The 21,399-nt window shown below is 43.8% G+C and overlaps 1 protein-coding gene across 1 annotated transcript in view; it reads left to right on the top strand.

The window, feature by feature from the left end:
- The first annotated feature begins 2,150 nt into the window (after window positions 1-2,150).
- The window catches only part of EVA1A (eva-1 homolog A, regulator of programmed cell death), a 211,515-nt gene continuing 192,266 nt past the window's right edge, over window positions 2,151-21,399 (top strand). The window contains exon 1 of the mRNA XM_033004958.1: window positions 2,151-2,332. Coding sequence (XP_032860849.1) covers window positions 2,233-2,332 — 100 coding nt within the window. The 5' untranslated portion in view covers window positions 2,151-2,232. The remainder of the gene's footprint in view (window positions 2,333-21,399) is intronic.

Consider the following 21,399-nt stretch of genomic DNA (forward strand, 5'->3'; position numbering starts at 1 on the left):
AGCCAAATGTCCTGATCTTTTAATTTTAAAACTTAGGTCAACCTTGGAAAGTATGGGTCAGAGAGGTCTGGCATGTGGGATTAAAGTATCAGGTGAAATAAAGAGTAAGGCAGCCCATAGAAGTTCCTGGTCTTTGATCTCACTTAAGCATCCCTCTGCAAAAAGATAAGGTGGCAGGACTGTCTGCAGAGAGGAGGGACTGAAACTGGATTGTACTGAGCCTGTTGGACCTCAGGGTATGTCTGTGCTTGTCATGTCCTCCCAGAGCCACCGCTGTCCTCAAGAGGTGACTCATCTGTACCTTTGCTGTAGATCCCAAGGGTGTGAAGAGCTGTTTGTGGGAGGGAGGGTTGCTTAGGTGCAATTCAGGCCAGACCAGCCTCTTGTTCATGTGGTCTGAGTGGATGGGTCATGGACAGGATTCAAGCTTAAATTCAGGATTTCCCATACTACCCTCATCCTCAGTGTGGTGAGCAAGTGGCAGGATGGACAGAAAACAAATGGGGCCACAGGACTTACAGCTTCCCTTGAGGTCTGCTTCTAGCACACAGATCATCCCAAGACAGATCTCTGGTGGAAAGAATGACTGTGGTATTTATGGCAGCACTCTTGAAAATGTCTTTCACATATAGTCTGACAGCCAGTCTGATTTTCATCTGAGAACAGCTGAAACATTGTTAGAAATTTCAGCATAAGAAACTCTTTACAAGTGCACTCAGTTCTGAAAAAAAAAAAAAAAAACAAACCCAGAGCCCTTTGGGCTGAAGTCTCTTATGTTTCTTTTCAGCTCTAAGGTGAAAGTTTTTGGAAAGTTTTGCTTAATTCCATGTGGATGGAGGACAGAGGAGTGAAAACTAGTTGTGGCTTTCCTTAGATGTTCCCACACAGGTTATTTTTGCTTTGTTCAGCAGCTGTGCGAGTGCCTGGCTCCATCTCCCCTTCCTTGTCAGCCCCACATAGTGCTTCTCCATAAGTTTATGTATGGGTATACACGGGCTGCTAAATGGCTGGTGTTAGCTTTGCCTATGAAAACTATCCCCTGTTCTCTGCACTGACACTCAGCCTCTGCTCTAGCCTAGATATGTTGGTTATGTCCATTATTTATATGCAAACCTATGCCTGAGCTGCAACTAACGCTGATGACAGGAGAACAAGGTCCATCAGTCCAGTCCACCTCTGTGTCCTCAGACCTCAGCTCAGCTCTTCCAAGTTAGTGTGGCTGGCTTGATGCTGCCAGGATGTGGATGAAGATTAGGCAGGATCAAGTACTGCATGTGCTTCCAGGTATGCTGGAGCCTTCTTTTAACTCTGCAAGGTGAGCAGTGCTTGCGCTAGCAGCTAAGGCCATGCTAATTGGAGGTTAAAGTAATTGCTATGGAAGGAGATGGGTCTCCTGGGTCTGAACACCACAGGTTAGGATCTGCATGAAAATCCTTTGCTGAGTTTAATGGAGAGCAGAGGGGTCCAGTGGGAGAGAGGGAGCCTGGCATGGTTGGCTGCTGTCAAAAGAAAGGATTTTGGATATGTGAGCTGATGCCAGTCCCAGTCCTGCAATGATATCCAGGAGGGTTTTATTTCTGGGCCTGTGCAAAGTCTCCTCCATTGTAGGATCACCCTCAACAGTGGACACGGCTGAAGAACTGTCCTGTCACCAGCCTGGCAAGACACCACTGCTCACACTGATTTTGACAGCAACTACAAATACCCATCACTCCAAAAATCTGTGTGAATTCAGGTGCTTTGTTTTGGTTTCCCTCCTTTTAAAATACTGCTCATCCTGCTGTCTGTATGTCTGCACCAGAGAGACAAGATCCCCGGGTATCTAAATCAAGAGCAATCAGGCTTCTCCAAACCAGCGCCCCCGGGTACCCCCCCCCCATCCTCTCCCCCCTCCATCTCTCCCCCTTAACAGCTTGCGGTGCCGCTGCTGGACAGCTGCACAGTAATAGTCTGCAGCAAATTTGGGGGAAGCGATGGCTTTTAGGACCCTGGGACCTCCGCCAAGGCTCAGGTAGGTCTGTCTCATTCGTCAGCCTCACTCAGCCTGGGTTCATTCACTCCCAGGGATGTGTGTGTGTGTGTGTGCTGAGTGCTTTTCCTTCCCCGCTGCTGGCTGTGATCCTTCCAAGCAATGGGACTAACGCTGTTCTCCGAGCAATGAGGAGTACTGGATTGGGGCAGAAAGCATTTTCCTTTTCTCTGGAAGAAAACAAGCTGTGAGGATACTTAAGGATGTGCTGCCCAGATGTGTCTCCCACCTCCACCTTCCTCATAGGACTCATGTGCTTGACAGCTTTCAGCAACTTTGCTAAGACTTCTGCAGACTTCTCAGGTAGGGGAGAAGTGCTGATCCTTTCGTATGCTGGGTGGCTGCTTATGCATAGGCACTCTTATTAGAGCGTTCAGGAGCAGCTCAGGGAAAATGCATGTGAGCAGATCTGTAATAGTTATGTGGGAAGTAATTTTAATCTTTTTAAAATAAGCTGATGAAAAGAATCTTCCATAAGAGGATTTTGAGTTTGTTAAAAGCCTTTCTAAATAACCCTTAGCAAAACTATTTCAGCAGAGTTAGTCTGAGTAACTCTGGGAGCAAGAAAGGGAATAGTGTTAACTTGTGTAAGTTTGTAGCAGGTTTTGTGCTGTGTTTCTCTGAGTAGTGAAAAGAGCTAGATTAGGACACTGGGAAAGTCTAGGACATTAGTGACAGTTAACATAGCAAGAGCAAAGTATTTTGTACTGGGCCAGATTCCCTTTCTCTTAATATACAGCTCCTGATTGTTGCAAAAACCCCCTGAGCTGAGATAAAGGAGATGTTACTTGCACAGAATGAATTATATTCTGAGCCTGTATTTGCTTACGCCAGGAGAAAAAGCATCCCATTTCTGAAGCAAAATAATTTCTGAATCTAAAACTGTTCATAGCACTTGTTTTGAGTTGTGCACAGCAGGTAAATACACAGCACTTTGGAGGTATGGATTCCAATATAAGTTTTATAACTATGTGCAGCTGCATCAGTCACTTTTAAATTACCATTCTGCTTCTGTTCTTTGTGTATGTGCATGTGGATCAGAGAAAATATAGCAGATCTCATTTTACAGTTGAGCAAGTTTGATTAGTTTGCTCAGGAATGGCTGATGAGGGTCACTTTGCTTTTGGGATATCAGTTCTAATTTTGGGTCTTAGTGTGAAGATCTAGTCTGACATATTCTTTAGGTGTGTGTTGCAAAACTCATGTAATGGATAAGAGCTGCCAATTATAGTTTGCTGATGAAAAAGTGCCAATAACAAGAGCTGAATCTCACTGAACTCTGGTTTCAACACATCACAACACTGCTACATGCTTTCTGGGAGTGCATGTGTCTGCGTGCTGTGAGAAATTTGTGTTAGAAAGGAGGAGCTTGTGGTGGAGTGGGGGGGAATATATACAGTAGCTTGAAGTCTTAATGCGAATTGAAGTGGGCTGACTTGCTTATGATTCAGTCTCCTTTGGAGGCAGATCAGTCCTGGGGGCTGCCATTCAAGGGAGATCTGCCTCTGAATGGAAAGGACTGAGGCATTTCTCTGTTTCTAGTGTGTTTTTATTTCTTGTCATTGAGCTTTCTCTGTGCTCCTCCTTTCAAGCAAGTTAGTGCAGAAGGGGTGCATGGAGTGGGCATGACAGCAGCTAAAGCTGCAATGGGGAAAGTACTGGTCCTTCTGAAGTACAGATAAAGTTTGTCCCAGCCAGGCCAAATTCCTAAGCATTAAAATGTGCAAAAATGTCCCAGAGCAAGGGTACTTTATGTTGTGTCTGCAAAACATAACCAGACCAATGGAAACAAATTTGATAGGTTTTGGTCATGCTGGCAGGGGGGCAGATGCTATCCTTTTAAAAAATAGGTAAGAAGGTTGCTGGTAACAAAATCATGTTTTCTGCAACATCCAACTGTACTGTCACACTTTGGGAGAAGAGGGGTGGCTTATAACCCTGTGTACGTGCATGGCAAGGCTGTACTCTGAATCAGGGTCTGTAATCCCAACAGCACAACCTCCTGTGTGTTTCCACAACTGTTGAAATCTTCCACCAGATCCAAGCCATGTTTCCTGATAGAAGGCTTGGCAAATGTCCCCAGTCTTGTTGGAGTGACTGTACCTTGCAGGACAGGAAACATGATTTTCTGCAGGAAAGGGCTGTACCCGGTATGTAGCATCTCAAATATGGTTTTGTAAATTCAGTGGCTGGTTAGCCACAGGGTGAAAGTGGGTAGGAAAAGGTACAGTATTTCCCAAATCACACTTTATGCTTCCCCAAAACATTTTGCAAAGACCCCATTCATCTCCCTCCAATGCTTGAGGGCATGCACCATGTGCCTCTGTGAAAAAGCAGTGTCCCAGATAACTCTTCCTACCTGATGGAGCACCTTGTTTGTTACTGTTGCCCCTATGTATGAACTGTCAGCTGACATGAGGAATGGAAGTGGTGTAGCCTTCTAACATAATTTGACTGTAATGGTTTCTTCCCACTTATATACTTTTTCTGTACTTTGGGGTGTTCTGGGTTCTTCTCCAGCATGGCTGGAATTGCGCAGGTGAATGTGTTTGGGGAAGCCTTATAGCCTTACCATATGCCATCCCACCTAGAGGTGGTGCATCCAAAACATGCATTGTCTGCATCCCAAGGAGATGAATGGATATGTATTTATTATTGGTGCTGAGGAATGCAAGGCTTGCTGTGATTCCCATGAGAGGTTTTTGCAGCAGTTCTGTTGCTGCTCTCATGCTGGAGGGACATGACACAGCTCATTGGGGTGTAAAAGCTCTTCCAGGTTGCAAATAGCAGTACAGTCCAGAAAGAGCAGCTGGAGCTCTTTGGCAAATAATGGTTTCTTAAGCTCAACCTTGTAGACCTTGTTTAACACAAAAGCTTCTCTGCTTTGGTTTGACTCGGCACTACCAGGGAGGTGCTGCTGTTAGTCATGGCCTTTTTGTGATGGGCCAGACAGAGTGAATAGATCCAGCCCTGGAAAGAAACAGTTTAGGGATGGCCAGTCTTGAGCTCTAAGCACACCATAAGCAGCACTGATCTGACTCACACACTGCAGCTGTGCAGTGGGACTGGCCAAAAGACTTACCAAGAATTGCACATCCACTCATGTCCCATTGCTCCCAATGCTCTCCCACTAGTTGAGTCTTCAAGGTGTGGGTCTCTTGGCTGCAGGAAGATTTCTTGTTTACAGAGGTCATGGGAAGGTACCCTGAGAGGGTAAGGAGAGGCCCAGTGTGGCACTCATGGGAAAGCACAGGTAGAACTGGTGGGGATCTCCACCATCTCAGCTCCCAGGCCCCTGAGATCATGGTCTCACGTTGTGGCTCCATCCCTTCCGTTTGAACAGCTCAAATGCCACAACATGAACATGATGACTTCATGTCCTGCTGGGGACTGGTGCAATCTGAGATGTAAGAATTAAAATTCCTTTTAAGTGAAGCATTTGAACTATGTGAAGAGTTTTGAAGTTGTTTTCTTTAATAGTTCTTTAAACATTGATGTTTGCAGGAGGGTGTGTGGGTAGGAAAAAGGTCCTTGGGGAGAAAGTAGAGTTATCAGGCGCTTTGCAGCCACTTCTTAAGGCCTGGACTTTTTCTCTGTGGCTGCTTGTAGTATGGTTCTTGATCTAATCTCATTCTGTGATCAGTTCTTGTGCTCAGGACTGTTTTAAAGTTTAGGATCTAGTGTTGTGATGTGTCACATGCTCCTTATGTTCAAGGTGACACTTGAAGACTCTGATGAGGTGTGAGTTAAGAGGCTGGTCTTTTGAATCTCTGTGCTTTAACTATAAACCCTTAATCCTAATCTCAGTCCCAGCCACGAACTCTTGGAGATCCTTGCTGGTTGACAGAACTTCACCTTTGTTTTAGCCCTTTTCTATTTGTGGTGGGAGTCAAAGACAAAGCAACGTCCTTGCCCTGCCAGAGGAAACTGTGCCATAGCTCCTCTGTGTAGGCTTTGGGAGGCAGTGACCCATATGCAGTGCACAGAACTTGCTCCTTAGAGGAACTAGGTTAATGAAAATGGGGCCAAAATTAGTCTTTGGTGCTAACTTAAAATGAAGGTGTTGAAAGCTTAGTCAAAAGCTTAGTCAACAGGTATTGCTCATATCCCATGTGCTGTCTCTAGCTCCAGCCATGAGATTCCTGTCTCTGAAGCTAATTTGTACAAACATATGTTGAATTCTGCTCTGCCCACTGGCAGCCAAGGTGACCATTTCATTTCCAGCTGCATATCTGCAGGGAATTAGGTTTATATGATTATGGTGCTGTGCTCCAATTCTCCTCAATAACTTTCCCATTCATTAGCTAATTGCAGGCACATCAGATCTATGCGATTGCCCTGAGTTTCGTGTTAGTGGAGGCAGATCACTTCACTAGTGCTGCGGTACCGGAAAGGCTTTGCTGTGAACTCAACCATTTGTAGACATCAGAGAATCCACTACAGGGACCTAAGCCAAAAACTTAGGTTTCTAGCCATGGAAATAGCTTTGATGGGAGCTCATGCCTTTTCTGACAGGAGAACCCTGCTGCAGGACATAAAGCTGTAGGAATAACAGCCCCAATAGTAGTGCTGCTCCCCCTGGGCCTGCTTTAATTTTTATGTTCTTTGCATTATATTTGGCACAAGCTCGATATGAGCAGCACTTTGCTTAAGGGAGCTGATCCAGCATTGAGCCAGATGAATACTCTTAGCTCCATCCTGGCTTTGAAAGCACAAAGATTGGTGGGTTTTGTTGTTGTTGTTGTTTTTTTGTTGTTGTTTTTTTGTTTGTTTGTTTTGTTTTTTTGTGTTTTTTTTTTTTTTGTTTTTCTCCCTAAGAATGGCAGGTTTCAAGTGAAAGCTGCTTTTGCCACCTCCCTGATAATTGGCTCAGTTTGTTTGTCTGAGTTGATGAGGGCTGGAGTTGGGAGGGGAAAGGCACTTCTCCCTGATTGCATTTAATCAGCCCATAATAAAGGCAATTTGTTTGACAAGTCCATTCACCAAATTATCACCAAAATCTACATGCTAACAGCTTCTGAATGGCTTTAGTCAGACTTTGATATTGGTTTTGGAGCCCTGAATGGGTCAATGGTGTCAAGGGTGGTCCAGGATTTCCATGTGTTGAAAGCTGCACGCTGTGAAAGGGGGATTTTCAAGAGAAAGACAGATAGAATTTCTTTGCCAGTGTGGTGGTGTAACTCAGTAATGAGGTTTGTGTTTCTGATCCCAGAGGCAAACAGACATGCTTTAGGCTTTGTTTAAAGACTGGGCCAAACCCAGGCCACCTTCTTATGGTGCAGGACTCTGAGTGATGAGGTTGGATGGACCCCAGGCAGCTGCTTGGAGAGGTCCTTGCTGCAGGTGACGTTTTCCTCCTTGGCTGGAAGTCATATATGCCAACCCATCCATCGCAGCTGTGTGGGCTGCATTTTGGCTTACTGAGCGGTGTCTGTACTGGGGTAGAGAAATTCTCCTTTGCAGAGGTGACGAAATCCAAAACCTCATCAAAGCCAGTTTAAAACCAGTTTACCTCTTCTGGTAATGTTCTGGTGATGTGGCTCATGGTGATCTGTAGGGGATGGCTGGCTCTGGCACCCACGGCTGAGCAGTTCTCACAAGGGGAAGCTGCGTTTGGTTTTGCGTGATGTATTTCTGTCAGTGGGAAGCAGTCTAAAGACCTCAGAGAGCTGAGGGGTGTTGGAGGAGGAAATCAATGGAGGGGTATCAAGTGCCAGTTCTGCTGCTGTTGGGAAAGGAGAAGAAGCAGCAGAACAGAAGCTGGGGCTATATTGGTGCCTTAGAACTTGTCGTCAGGGATGCAGCTTTGTGGGCATCGGTCTACCATGTTAAGCAAAGGTACAGGTGTCTGTGCACTCCTGTCCTGAGGCCTGCTCCAGAAACCACTGTGAGTTTCCCAACAGTTGTGATGATAATGCTGTGAGGGAGGACCCAGCGTTTGCTGACTCTTTAAATGTTCTGATTTTACTTTTACTGATAGCTGAGGGGACCAGACTGAGCCTCAGGAAGAGAAACACGTGTTTCCAATTCTGTGTTTGTGGTCCTGGGCTGTGACCAGAGGCGCTGCTGTTACTGCTGTGAAAAAGCAGCTGCAGGTCTGTATTTGTGGTGCCAGGGAAAGGAAGCACTGTAGGGGAGGGATGGATGGGGTTGCTGTGGGTGCCAGGATGTCTCGTGAGGGGTCTGTGTGAAACCTCATGTAGGCAATGACGTCAATCTCAAGAGTCATATGTATGCATCTGGCTCACGTCATGCGGAAATCCACTGTTTTAACCATCAGAGCTGCCAGCAAGAGCCAAGAGACCTCAGGGATGCCAACATCTGTGTGATGACTGACAATGTTTATACAGTATCTACTTATTGTAGTGTCCCAGAAACTGATCCGATGATGCAAACTTTTGTCAGCACCAGGAACATTTTATTTAATTAGTATTAACAAAAAAAACCCAAAACAAAACAAAAAAACACCAAAACAAAACATCCACTGTGGTAGTTTTAATCACTTGAAAGTATCCCGAGTAATCAGTACCCACTAGATGCACAGTCTATTTGAGGAAAATATCCTTCCAGCATTCTTCCTATGTGTGTATGTGTTGTTAGGGATACAAATGCTTCAGAATTAAATAAAGCAACTGTTTATGTCCTCAGGTAAAAATTGGTCCTTGATTTAAGACTCTGTGAAAGCAGATTTTTGTATAATGCAAATAGTTTGGTCAATTAAAAAAAAAAAAAAAAGTGGGAATTTTAATGTATCCTTTCTCAACCAAGATACTTGATACTTAAAAGCTAAAATAATTTAAGCTGGGGTAGGGGGAGCAGAATAAGTTTAGTTTCTGCAGGGGGAGAAAGACTATATATTTACACTTGACACTTTTGCTGATCCTTTTATTGATGCCAATTTAAACATGGCCTGATCTCCCAAAGTGCTCAGTGTTCAGAACTGAAACTTGGACGGTGCGTTTAGGTGGGAGTGCAGTGATTTAGGTGGCCAACACTAGGACTGTTTACATATCTTGTTTGAGGTTGGCTGCTTGTGCTTGGCATGTTTGTGCATGTATAGATTGAACCTTCTGCTTTCCATTCCAAGATAGCAATCCCAGTCCCTGTGGGGGACCATTTGAAGCAACTACCCCTGTTTTTTTTCTGTGCTCTTGTCATTCCTTTTGACCTTCACAGATTCAGTCTGGTTCTGTCCCTTGAAAGGTATGTGGCTGCCTGCAGGAACAGACCCAATGTACTGCTCAAAGTAGTTCACAGGACTTTTGGTCAGGTTGGTTTGGTGCAATACTAGAAGGTTCCTTGTGTTCTTTCCAGTGCTCTGCCTCACTGATCTGGTACTGCTATTGTCTGGGATTTTTGTGCTCTTTCCAAGAGACAGTCAAGGGCCAAATTCTGCTCAGCTGTGAGGCAACTTTGCTGACTTGCCAAGAGCTTTGCAGGATGCACAGAAGTTAATCCCAACTCATCTTCTTGCTGATTAAATCTGATATAGAAGTAATAATTGTGAACATGTTTAAGAGAACTGCTTGGGTTACATATTATTTATTTATTTACCTAGCTGCTCCTTTTGCCTGAGGAAAGATGGTGAGTTCTGTGTGTCTCAGCCTGGGTTTGGGCTGATCCAAGTATGCCTGGCTCAGCTCACTAACCGAGGATATGAGCTCATTCATAGTAATTGAAGTATGTATGTTTGCTCTTTCGGGGATGCTTAAAGCTTGGATGCCTGGAACCCAGTGCGTGTCTTTTCATGTCAGAGAGACAATGGTGGTTTGGCTGTTTTGAGTTGCACAGTAAAATAAATCTTGGCTGGGTCTCTTCAGATATACCATGTGCTCTTGAACCGTGTTGGTAGATGCTGTGGTATCAGTGTTGATGAGGCTCAGTTGGATGTTAAGGCTTGCTATACAATAATCACTCTTGGATCCATCTGGATCCTTGCATGAAGATGAAGCAACATGTGTGGGACCTGCAATTTGGGCAAACTCTCCAAGTGGTCAGGTTTCAGAAGTGCATTTGAATTAACAGATGGATATAGCATACTGCTGAAGAATTTACAGTAGGTATTGTCTGAGCACTTAAGTTGTGGTGGGAAGGAGAGGTCACATCCCCTTGCTGGCAAAGTATCCCACATCCTTAACAACAGAGGAAGAAAGACATAAAAAATATATTTCCTTTTTTAATGTTACATTAAGAAAAAAAAGCCTAGAGATCCAGATTGTGAGAAGTTTTATCAGCCACTTACAATCAAAGAACATCACTATGTACTTTTGTACACCATCTTTTGAGCTGGTATCAACACACTAAGTTGCCAGGAGAGACACTTTTCACTCTTCCTCCAGCCGCCCATAAAAGCACCAGAATCATCAGGGTGTGAGAGAGGGCTGTCTTCAGGTAAGTTATATTAACATCTCAATAGACTAGGTACCTGATGGTGCTGCTGTCAAAAAGGGACCATTCAGACCACCTACTCTGAGACCCCCTATGTGATTGTGTTATTTTATTTTTATCTGCTATCAGATGCCTGTGGTTTTACTGCTATGATGTTATCAACATGTGTTGTATTAGCCTCAAGGGTGTAAAATGGGCTTTTACTACAACAAGTAAATATAAATATAGCAGTGGGGGGATTTTCTGTTATTTTTTTTCTATGTGATTTTTGTATCACACTGTGTGCTGGGGTGACCTGCATCCTGTGCCTAGGACCTGTGGGCTCAGCTGTGATCCTGCATTGTTTGCTCCTCTGCATAGATATTAAGGTTGCTTTATGGCAGGTGCCATTCCTGTCATTCATTTCCCATGTTTGATGTATTTTGCAAAGGCTTTTGGCTCACACATTTTCCCTTAAAGCTAGGTTGGGCCAAGAGTGCAGACACTTAGTACAATTAGACTGATAGGTGGTAACTTGAGCTGCTGTAGCTGGTTTATGTTCAATTTTGATACCATCTTTGGGAAATCTCTTACATCTGTGGTCTGTGTAGGGCCTGTAAGTGCAGTGCTGCTGTGGCCCTGGCGGTGCCCATAAGATGCTGTGGGACACAAAATTCTGCACTTTGGGTTTGAAAAAGTTCGGCTTTTGTGTGGAACATTCAAAGAACAGCATTAAGGTTGCAAATCAAACATTTGAAAGTTAAGAAATGTTAAAATTAAGGTAGTTTTAACTACTTGAATCCAGCCTTTTGGGTTTTTATGTTACAAGTTGCTCTTTAGTGAGAACATACTACTTTTTCTCCACCTCCTTGGGACTAGTGTATTGTCCAGTACACAGGATAGCTGCCTTACAATTGTTTTATTTATCCTTCTGGTTCATGATGGCCCTAGGGCCTTATTTACCATGTGTTATTTAAACACTATTCAGCATGTTGTGAATGTCCTATAAACAGGGATGTACTTACCCTTCTGGAAGTAGAGTCTTGAGTGTTAACTGCATTGCACAGATGAGGATCCAAGGCAGAGAGATTAGCATCAGGAGCTCTAACTGCCCAATATTCAGAGACTGTTCAGTATCTACCTTTTTCTCCATGAGCAGCCCCTTATCCATTCTCCCAAGCTGTGATACGTAACAAGAAATATGTGGTATTTGATACACAGTTTCTTCTCCAGTATAGTAATGCATATATGCAAATGGAGTGCATGGGTTAAAGTGAGCATTACAGTTGCAAAATCAAGTTCATGTAACTAAGTGTTGTGGGTTAACCCCTGTAGGCAGTTAAGCACCACACAACCTCTTGCTCACTTACCCTTCCCACCCTCAGAAGGACAGGGGAAGAGGAAAGCAAGGGCTAAAGCAAGAAAACTCCTGGGTCGAGGTAAAAATAGTTTCATAACTCAAGGGGAAGTGGAAGAAGAAAGAAATAAAAAAAAAGTGATGCAAAGGCAATCATTCACCATGTCCCACAGCTAGACTGATGCCCAGCCAGTTCCTAAGCAAAAGATGGCTGACTTGCCTAAACCCCACTTCACTCTGTTTTGTTGCTGAACATGACTTTATATGGCATGGAATATCTCTTTGGTTAGTTGGGGTCATCTGCCTGTTTCTGTCCCCTCCCAACCTCTTGTGCATCCCCCCGTCTATTCACTGGGGGGGCAAAGTGAGAAATGGAGAAGGCATTGATGCTGTGCAAACACTGTTCAGCAATAGCTAAAACACTGATATATTTCAGTACTGTTTTGGTCACAGATCCAAAGCACAGCACTATACAAGCTGCTATGAAGAAAATTAACTGCATCGCAGCCAGACCCAGTACACTAAGGAAAGGGCAGCATTACACCTGTATTTTATATGTAATGTGAGCTAGAGGTGAATAGGATAGGAAGCCTTCAGTCGGCAGATATGATCTCAGCCCATAAAGTGCAGTTCTAAGAAGGGTCTGTCGTGCATTTTTTTTTCCTTTTTCTTATAGCAGTCATTCTTTGAGGGTTACTTCTTTGGGGATGAGATGAGTCATAAAATTGGGTTATAAATTTGGAACGTATTCTAAAAGATCTTTAAAAATGAATTTTGAAGACATTCCCCCTCCAAATTTTTGTTTGTTTCTGTCCTTTCATAGGAGAAAAAAAAAATGTAAATGTGTCTATTCAAATGCACAAATAAAGAGCCTCTGATGCAAGTGATATCACTAAAAATAGAGCCCCTGAGATTTGTCCTGTTTAGTTTCTCTCTAGTTTTTTTACTGTGTGGGTAGCCCCTTGGAAACTGAGGTTGTTGATCTGATGGTTTCCAAAGCACGTCCATCTTTTCATGTGTCTTTTGTACAGGGGCCGCTTCTGTTGTGTTAACACTGTGTGCTTCCTGGTTTATGTGCTCAGGCTGAATTCCAGCTCAAAGAGGTTAAAGCTTTATAAAAGTGAATTGAGCAGGGAAGTGGCTTCACAGCTGATGATGAAACGCACACATCTGTGACCCACGCTGTGCTCACATGTTAGTTTATTGTTAGTCTCACAATAAAGGATAACACTGGTTTTTGTTCAGCTAAACAACTTTGATGGAATGAATTGTATAGTAAAAAGAATAGATGAAGCCTGGCTGTTATTTGCCAAAATGTTCTTTGTTTTAGCTGTGTTGTGTGGATGAGGAACTCCCAGAAGAGGATAGTCTCTCTTCTGTAGCAGCCAAGGGAAGCCGATGGATTGAATAGGGAGGCAAAGACAGAGGTTCAGCAAGAAGGGGTGAAAAAATCTTCTGATTCTTCCTGCCCTTTGGCTTGGTTTATCTTTAGCTAACAGCTCCAGGCTTTCGCTTTGGCTATACTGCAAGAGTAGAGGCTCTGCTATAACAATAAGTTGCATGGTTGGTGCCATTTGGCTTGGATTTGGTTCAGAGTTAGCATGCGCAGATAGTAGTTAGTGCATTTTGGCAAGAGCATAGCCAGTGGCTGTAGTGTAAAGGTCTATCAGCAGCTGCAGGAAGCTGAATGCTTTGTGTTAGATAATCCTTTTTTCTTTTTGGATAAATGTAAATCACTTTATCTCTCTTTTCTTAAACATTGTCCATATAATTGGAGGGCAGGGTTCAAGTTCAAACTGATAAGATTATTTTGCTTTCTTAAACTGTGTGACAATGCTCCCCTTGGCAAATTAAGTCATGGACCTCCTTTTGCTGTAATGGGAACCAATCTCATTAGAAACAGAGCTGGATTAGTGAAGAGTCCAACCTACAGTACAGATAGCCATTCTGACCCTAGCAGGCTTGAAGTGCCTTTTGTTCGTTCCACTCTGCTCTATCTTCCCATTTCTTATATATCTGTGTGGTGGAGCTGGTGGTGATTATTTCTGCTCATGAAAAGCCTACTGAGGGATGAAAAGGAAGCTGATTTGCCAGCGTGGTATCACAATACAAATGATAAAATGTTTTTTAAATGTTTCCCTTGATTTAAGTCATTGGAGTACAAGATTGATTAAAATGCCAGTTGCAGGGTATTGGAGATTAAGGGCCACTCTTCACTGATTTGACCTGTGAGACAGAAGACAATCTTGTTCTGCCTCTCAGCTTTACTCTCTTCTACAGATCAGAAACTCTGGACCTATTCACACCAACCTCTCCAACGTCTGGGCACAGGAGCTCTTTTTTGTGGAAAAGAAAGACAAACCTTTTCACCTGTGACCAGTGTTGGTTCTGTCTGTCCTTCTTGGTGATGGCTCTTGATGGGTTGCATGTGGACTGTCCGAGATGCTTTATCAAGCCGTTGGGACCAAAAGCCTTGAGCTGGCTCTGTGCAGACCAGTGCCTGAAAGAGAACAGCATGACTGTGCCTGCAGCAGGCTCTCAGTGAGCTGTTGTGGCTCACGAGCAGTGCTGAGCTGTGGGGGTGCTGCTTCTGGAGATGCTCATGTGCATGCCCGTCTCGGTCCTAGCTCAGTGCTGATGTTGTATGTGCTGCTGTTGTCAGTTCTTTGCTTTCTTCCCTTTGCATCCTCACATTCTGCTTTTGGGATCCACCCTATCAATTTATTTGTATTATCTGCAATTTTTCCTCTTTCTGAGGTTCCTTAGTTCTGGGAGATTAGAGGTACAGCCCTGGCTGTTTCCAGATGCTCCCATGTGATGGAGCCATGATAAGGATGTTAAGAGGGGCAAATCCCACCACTTCCTTCGTTAAGAGCCATTTTTTGATCCTTAAGGAAATCCTTGTGCCCTTGCATCTCTCCTATGTCCTACTTCTCTTGACTGATCTTGGAAGTATTGCCTGGAGCCTGACTCCTGGCTGGAAGTTCATGCTTGAAGCAATCTGGCAGGGAGGACAGACTACAATGTTTGAAAGTGGCACCAATGAAATAAGAAGCTTGGCTAGTTATTGTAGTAATTTGTTGCTGTTGATTAGCCTGGAAGCTAATGCTTAAGTGGTGAAGAGTCCTGACTTGGTGAGTAATTCAGTATTAAGCAGTGGGGCTATTCACATGAGGGAGAGTTGGTTTTGCATTATGCCCACTCCTGATGTGTTTTTTTTTTTTAAATAAATGTGTCTTTTTTTAAATAAGTGTCATTGGCGAGAACAAGGGTTAACCAGGGTAATTAACACTACTAATCTATAGTCTTTGTCTCACCAACTAGGCTGAAAATTGGCAGCTGAAGAAACAGGTCTGTTTTCTGTTCTTGTTACATTTCTGGATATATTTTAAGGTTTCTCAGAAAGACCAGAACAATGAAACACCCTTTAACAATAGCAATCTTTTTTCTTCATGGCGCAGCCTGAGCAGGCATTCAGACCCTTTCCTTCTGGGATTGCTCATTTCCTTTTTTTTAATTTTTTTTTGCCTGAATTAAGAACAATACTCCCCCAAAACCACAACTTCTGCAGTGCTGTGACAGACCCAGCCTCTGTTGCTCTGTCAGGCAGGCATCAGATGGGACACTGTCTTCTATTTTCTCCCTCTAATCTGCAACTCAGGATACAAAAAATAATAGCGACAAAGAAACCCTTTTCATATGCTGTTTTAGTGGTGTCAAAAATAGTAACTAATACCCACCCTGAATTTCTCTCAATGCTTTTTCAAAGTCTTCCATCCTTTATGTACATGGGGGAGAATGAGGCAGGTGGGAAAGAAATCACATTCAGTGAAATGAAATACCATCAAGCCAATTGGAGCCACAGTCCTTAGGACTCCTGAAGTCTGAGGATGTAGCCCCAAGCCTGGTTCAAGTGTGAGGGGAGCCTGTGATTAAGGAGACTGTCACAGACCTCCTGTGTGTCCCTGCTTACACAGCCCAGAAGTTCTCTGCAAGAGTCTTGAGTCCGTGGGACTCAGCCTCTGTTTCCCTGCCCCCTGTCCCTTTTGATTACACATCTCTTGAGTGTCTCTGTACGTCTTTTACCGTGGCTTGATTCTTTGGTGTTTTGGTTTTTTGTTTTTTTTTTTTGTTTTTTTTTTTTTTGAGCCCAGACCCAATAGTTACCTGGATTTGGTAACTTCTAAATAGTTTTGAGGCTGGAAAGCTGAAGGATATGTGTACTGCCTTATTAATAGTGCTGCCTCTCTGAAGACTTTTTGATACAGAAGGGTCTCACAAAGTAGATAACTGAGCAGATAAATAGATAGTCCCGTCTATCTGCTGCTTTCGAATGAATGTTTTTACTTGATCCTGTCTGTGACTAGTTAGATGAAGTTACTCATGGAAAGGATGCCTTTATTTGCACTTCTGCAATCCAAAACACCAGTGTAGGTTCACAAGTAGCATACAGAGGGTTTACCCATGTCTGTGAAGTTTGCCAGCAAATGCTTTTGATGAGACACTGCTCCAGCAAGTTGCTAGCCTGTAAGACCTATGGTGGCTGCCTGCCTATACCATGCAGCAGACCTGGAGTAAGGTAAAGGGGCAGCTGTGGCAGGTAGGTGCATTTTTTTTGACAGCTCGGCCTGACAACAGCAGGCTCTGATATTACCTTCTTCAGGGACGCCACCCCCTTCTTGTCAAAGTGGTAGAGAAAGAAACACTTCTGCTTTTTTTACCACTGGGCTGTGGTCCAGCCATGCCTCCTGCTCCCCAGTGCAGTATCAGAATTGTCTTGGTCTAAACTTTACATATTGTCTTACAAAGGATCAAATCAGCCTGACCCACCTTGATCTCCAGGGGAGATCTTATTGCAACCTTTCAGCACTTAAAGGGTAAATAAGAAAGACAGACAGAGACTTTTTACCAAGGCCTGTAGTGATAGGACAAGGGGCAATGGTTTTAAACTGAAAGTGGGTATATTTAGACTAGACATAAGGAAAAAATTTTTTATAATGAGGGTAGTGAGACACTGGAACAGGTTGCCCAGAGAAGCTGTGGCTGCCCCATCCCTGGAAATGTTCAAGATCAGGTTGGACAGGGCTTTGAGCAACCTGGTTTAGTGAAAGATGTTGTGGGGCTTGGACTAGATGATCTTTAAAGGTTCCTTCCAACCCAAACTGTTATGTGATTCTATGATCATAACAGATTTCAGAATTGTCTTTAAATTCAGATCTGTCCTGTTGTGCAAAAGTCTTCTGCTGGTTGAAAACTACTTTTCTGCTGTGGGGTTAGTGAAGGCTGCAGGATGCTGTTACTACCCTGAGTGAGACATTATCCTAGTATCCATGCCTGTTGGATGCAGAATTGCCTTCTAAAGCCCCTCTCAGCCTTGTCTGTGTTGGGAGATTAGTACAGAGCTGCATTTCTGTGCCTTCTGGCCAAAGCATCCCAAACTAGAAAATGCTGGATGGGGAGGGAGGCTGACTAGATGCTTGATCCCTTGTTTCAGGGCCTTTATGGCCTATTTCCTAGCATAGTTTTCTGGAGGAAATCAGAGCTGCCTCCATCCCAGTTGTATGTCATTGGTTTAATGGCAGCACTGATGGATGTCGTGGGAGATCAGGCTTTTCCCTGAACACTTGGACTGGTGGCAGAGGGGAAAGAGTGAGGTCAACACCTTTCCTGTTCTGGAAGGAATCGCTATCAGGGGACAATAACTTTTCATTTAGGTCTTTTTCCATTGGTGACAATGAACCTGATTTGCATTGTAGAGAAGCTGTCATGTAAAGGTGTCTGGTTCATGTGATAACAGAGATCAGCTGTGCTCCAGCCCCTGTGGGATGTGCAGTGAGGATAAGAAGTTTTCTTAGACGCGAGGCATGTGGAAGGCACACTTATCACAGAATCATGGTGGGGAGTGGTGGGGAAAAGATGATGTATTTAAACAGAGATTGAGCATGCAGGAAATTGGAGGACAGGCAGAAATTTACTCTCCCAGGCTGTTCTCTATCTTAATCTTGCCTGGCCATGTGAGGGGACCATCCAGACCTCGTGATGCCCAGGCATGAGCAAAACTTGGTGTATTTTGAGTGCTCTGATGAAGGCTGTTTTATTCTCAATCTAATGGCTTGTTCATGCTAGTGCTTCAGTGATAGATCATTATTGGTATTTCTAATGAGACTTTTAGGACTGCTCTGGAAACTTTAAAACCTGTAGTAGTAAGGTAAGGATGCAGGTTAAACACCTTGGAGTCTTGGTGTGCCTCCAAGGCAACTCAGGCCAGGTGCTTTTTGTTTGTGACTTGACTCTAAATTTTCTAGCTTTCATTGAAGGTTTTAATGTTTCTTGCCTCTTTTACCTCTAGTTCTGAATTTCCAGCAGGTCTAACATGTTCAAGCACACTCAATAAATCTACTGAGTAATTCACAGTTACATAGCATCGATCATTCATGGCTGTTAGAAGCATTTTGCTGTAGAGAATAAATACCAATAGCACTATCTTGCAGATGCAGAAACTGAGGTACAGATTGTATCATCAGCAGTGGGATTCCATTTTCCTTAACTGTTCCAAAGACACCTTCTTCTTACTAAGCTGTTTGTTTGGATTTCTAGGGGATGCATCATCTGACTTGCATCACATCTACATCTAGATATCACTGACATCCCATGATTTCTGGTTCCCCTCCATTGACCCAAAGAAGGTCCAGACAGCTAGCTTAGACTAAATGGATCCTCCTTAGAACCACTAAAGTGGAGAGAAGTAAAGTTGACAATCTGACTTCTAGCCCATCTTCTGAGCCTTTTTTAATTCTTGGCACTTTGCTGATATGCAATGGATGTAAGGTCATTCTGTAACTCTTTATTTATTTTTTGACAATTTTGCAGAAAACTGCCTGTTAGGGTGGTGAGGTGTGGAACTGGAATATCACCCCCTGTTAGTGTCCTTACAAGTAATGTCTACATGGTGGATTTCTAGCCTTGCAGTTCCTCCTTTGCCATGATGACTGCTAGATAATACTCCTTGTACTTCTCTGATAGAGCTAAACAAGCCCAAGGAATGAGGATACTGGCCTTAGTGGTTTGAGATTAGTGTGTTTATGTTTGTATTTTATATTTTTCACTTTCCAGCCTAAGGACATTAATTAAATGCGTTGATGTATGTGCCATCTCCTATTATTTCTATCAGAATGACATTCATTCACTCTGAAACGACCTGAGGATTTGTTTTCCTGGGCGTGGTAAAACAGACTAGGTATAAATGCTGCAATTAGGAGGTGATGGGCTAATCTCTTTAGTCAGTGGGAAGAAACACTTGGGTCAGTGGGTTGGATAATGAAATCTGAAGATAAATTTTGATATGCCAGATGGCCTGGCATAGTGGTTCCACTAATTTGGAAGGAAGGAGAGCCAGTAGTAGCTTTGAAGAACAAAAGCTGTAGCAAGAGGTCGCATGAGATTTCTCTGAGCTAAATACCTGGTTTTGTGATGTCTCAGCTGAGTGCAGACCTGTGGGGTTCATCCAGGCCTGCTCTCTTTTTTTGGTCTTTTTGTCCTGTTTTGGGCAGTAAGAGACAGGCCTTCAGAAAAAGTTAATGAGTGACTGGCAGTATATTTCTGTGCTTGTATGATCAGTGGCTCAACAAGAAGAAATAATCCTGACATCTCATTCTTTTGGAAAGGGCTGATAATTTAAATATCTTTATTCTGTAGGGAAGGTTGTGTTTATGGTGTCCCCTCATCCACAAATATGTAAGACTTAAGATTCAGAAATCCTGGTATTTGTTTTTGGGCTGAGATTGTAGGCTCTTTCAGCAAATGCTTTGTTTGGGCTCAACTCTTCATTTTCTGGGATCAGACCTCTCATCCCAGCTGAAGTAAGCAAGAAATAGAGGTTTGGGGGCTAAAAAGTAGAGAAAGAAAAATGTTGCGGTTTTCAAGTGTGACCTCTGAGATAAGAATATCTCTGTTTTGGGTTGGCACAACTTGAGATACTGTCACCAGATTTTGCTTTCAGAGAGGACCTGCCAGCTCCTTTAATTTCCATGCTTTTTTAGTGTGCTTGGCTCCAGCACACACTGATGCATCAGCACACACTGAGGCACTTCCCATCTTGAGTTTCTCTGCAGGGTTGTGGCCCAAGAGGTAAGTGGGAAGAAGTTGGGTATAGTCCTGTTCCTTTCTGCTTTGCTCCGTGGTCAGCACAACCACTCATTCCTTACCTTTCTCATCTACCTACACTTATATTTTTCCAGGAAACAACAAGCAGGGTTCGCCAAACTTGGCTATATTGCCTAAAACAAGAGCCAAGGAAATCCAATTGCACACTCTGGCCGCCTTACCTGGCAGCACCCTGGTGCTATTTTCTTTTAGCAAGTGTCCAGTGCAAGCAAAGGCTTGTTCTGGGCTCTGGGCCATTGCAGCAGATCTACTGATGAGCGTCCAAGCTAGGAACAGTCTGATAAAAGCTCTTAGTCTTTAAAGCATGACCAGAAGAGTAGCCAGACTTCATCTGGCCCTGAAATAATGAAAAGCCTTGCTGAAAAATGTAATTGGGATGCAGCCGGTAAGCACTCTATCTCCTGGCAGAAGAGAAAGGAGGAACTTTTTCATAGTAGTTTAGTGTGTTTGGTATTATGAAAGGTCAATGGGCTGAATCTTCAGCGAGCATACAATAACATAGGTCTGACAGCAGTGATGCCACAGTGATAATGATCTGTATACAACCTGAGAGTAGCTCAGGTTAAACATAGCTGGAACATTCTCCTAGAATCCTTCACCATCTCCGTAGAGGAATACAGGCTCTAGTTTCTTAGCCCCCATCTTGAGCCCTATTTACGTTATCATGGGTCAAAGCCAACACTATACATATGACTCAGTTCCAAACTAATGTCTTCCTAAGAGCGCACCATATACTGAGAGTAGAATTTGATGTGGAAAGTGTTAATCTGGCAAATGTCCTCCTCCTCCTGCAAAGGGTCTAGGTTCTGCCGCTGGAAGGGGACTCAACCGCCAGGCAGTCCAGCAAGCAGAGGGACTTAGCTGTAGCAGGGAAGGTCCCAAAAGAGGCGCAGCTGCAGGGGACGCTGTTATAAATCATGGTGGCCCTAGCTGTCAGGCAGGGCAGCGGAGAGATTGATGGGGTGGGTGGGAGAGCTGAGGCAAGGAGAGTTCAAGCATCACCCTGACCTGTGAGAGGGGAAAATAGCCCCAACCCTCAGCAACATTTAATTGAAGCCTGCTGTTCCCCTGAAGGGGAAAGGTCAGGCTCTGCTTTGTCAGGCACCCTCAAACAAAAAAACCTGTTTATACAGGACCCACCCCTGTACCTTGTGAGGTGGAGTGTGAATGTGCTTGGAGATATTCAGTGCTCCTCTTTACAGTAATGTTTGTGTCAATGAACAGTGGAAATTCTGACAGGGCTGGTAGTAAAAGCCTGAAAGCAAGTGGGCTGGTTAAAACCCCACAAACATTAACTGGAGTTAGCCTCCATAAGCATTATATTGGTGATCCAGGGAAAATGCTGTTCAATGCCTTAGTTCCCCGCAAAAGAGATGGGTTGTGTTGGAGTGTGGTGGTTGTTGCTAGCATGTGCTCAATATCATGCCTGAAGCCACGCACAGCTATACATATCCCTGCACCCTTGCAGCCTGAGCATGGTGCG

The sequence above is a fragment of the Tyto alba genome, unplaced genomic scaffold (assembly GCF_018691265.1).
Source record: "Tyto alba isolate M040663 unplaced genomic scaffold, T.alba_DEE_v4.0 Super-Scaffold_40, whole genome shotgun sequence".
NCBI lineage: Eukaryota > Metazoa > Chordata > Aves > Strigiformes > Tytonidae > Tyto > Tyto alba.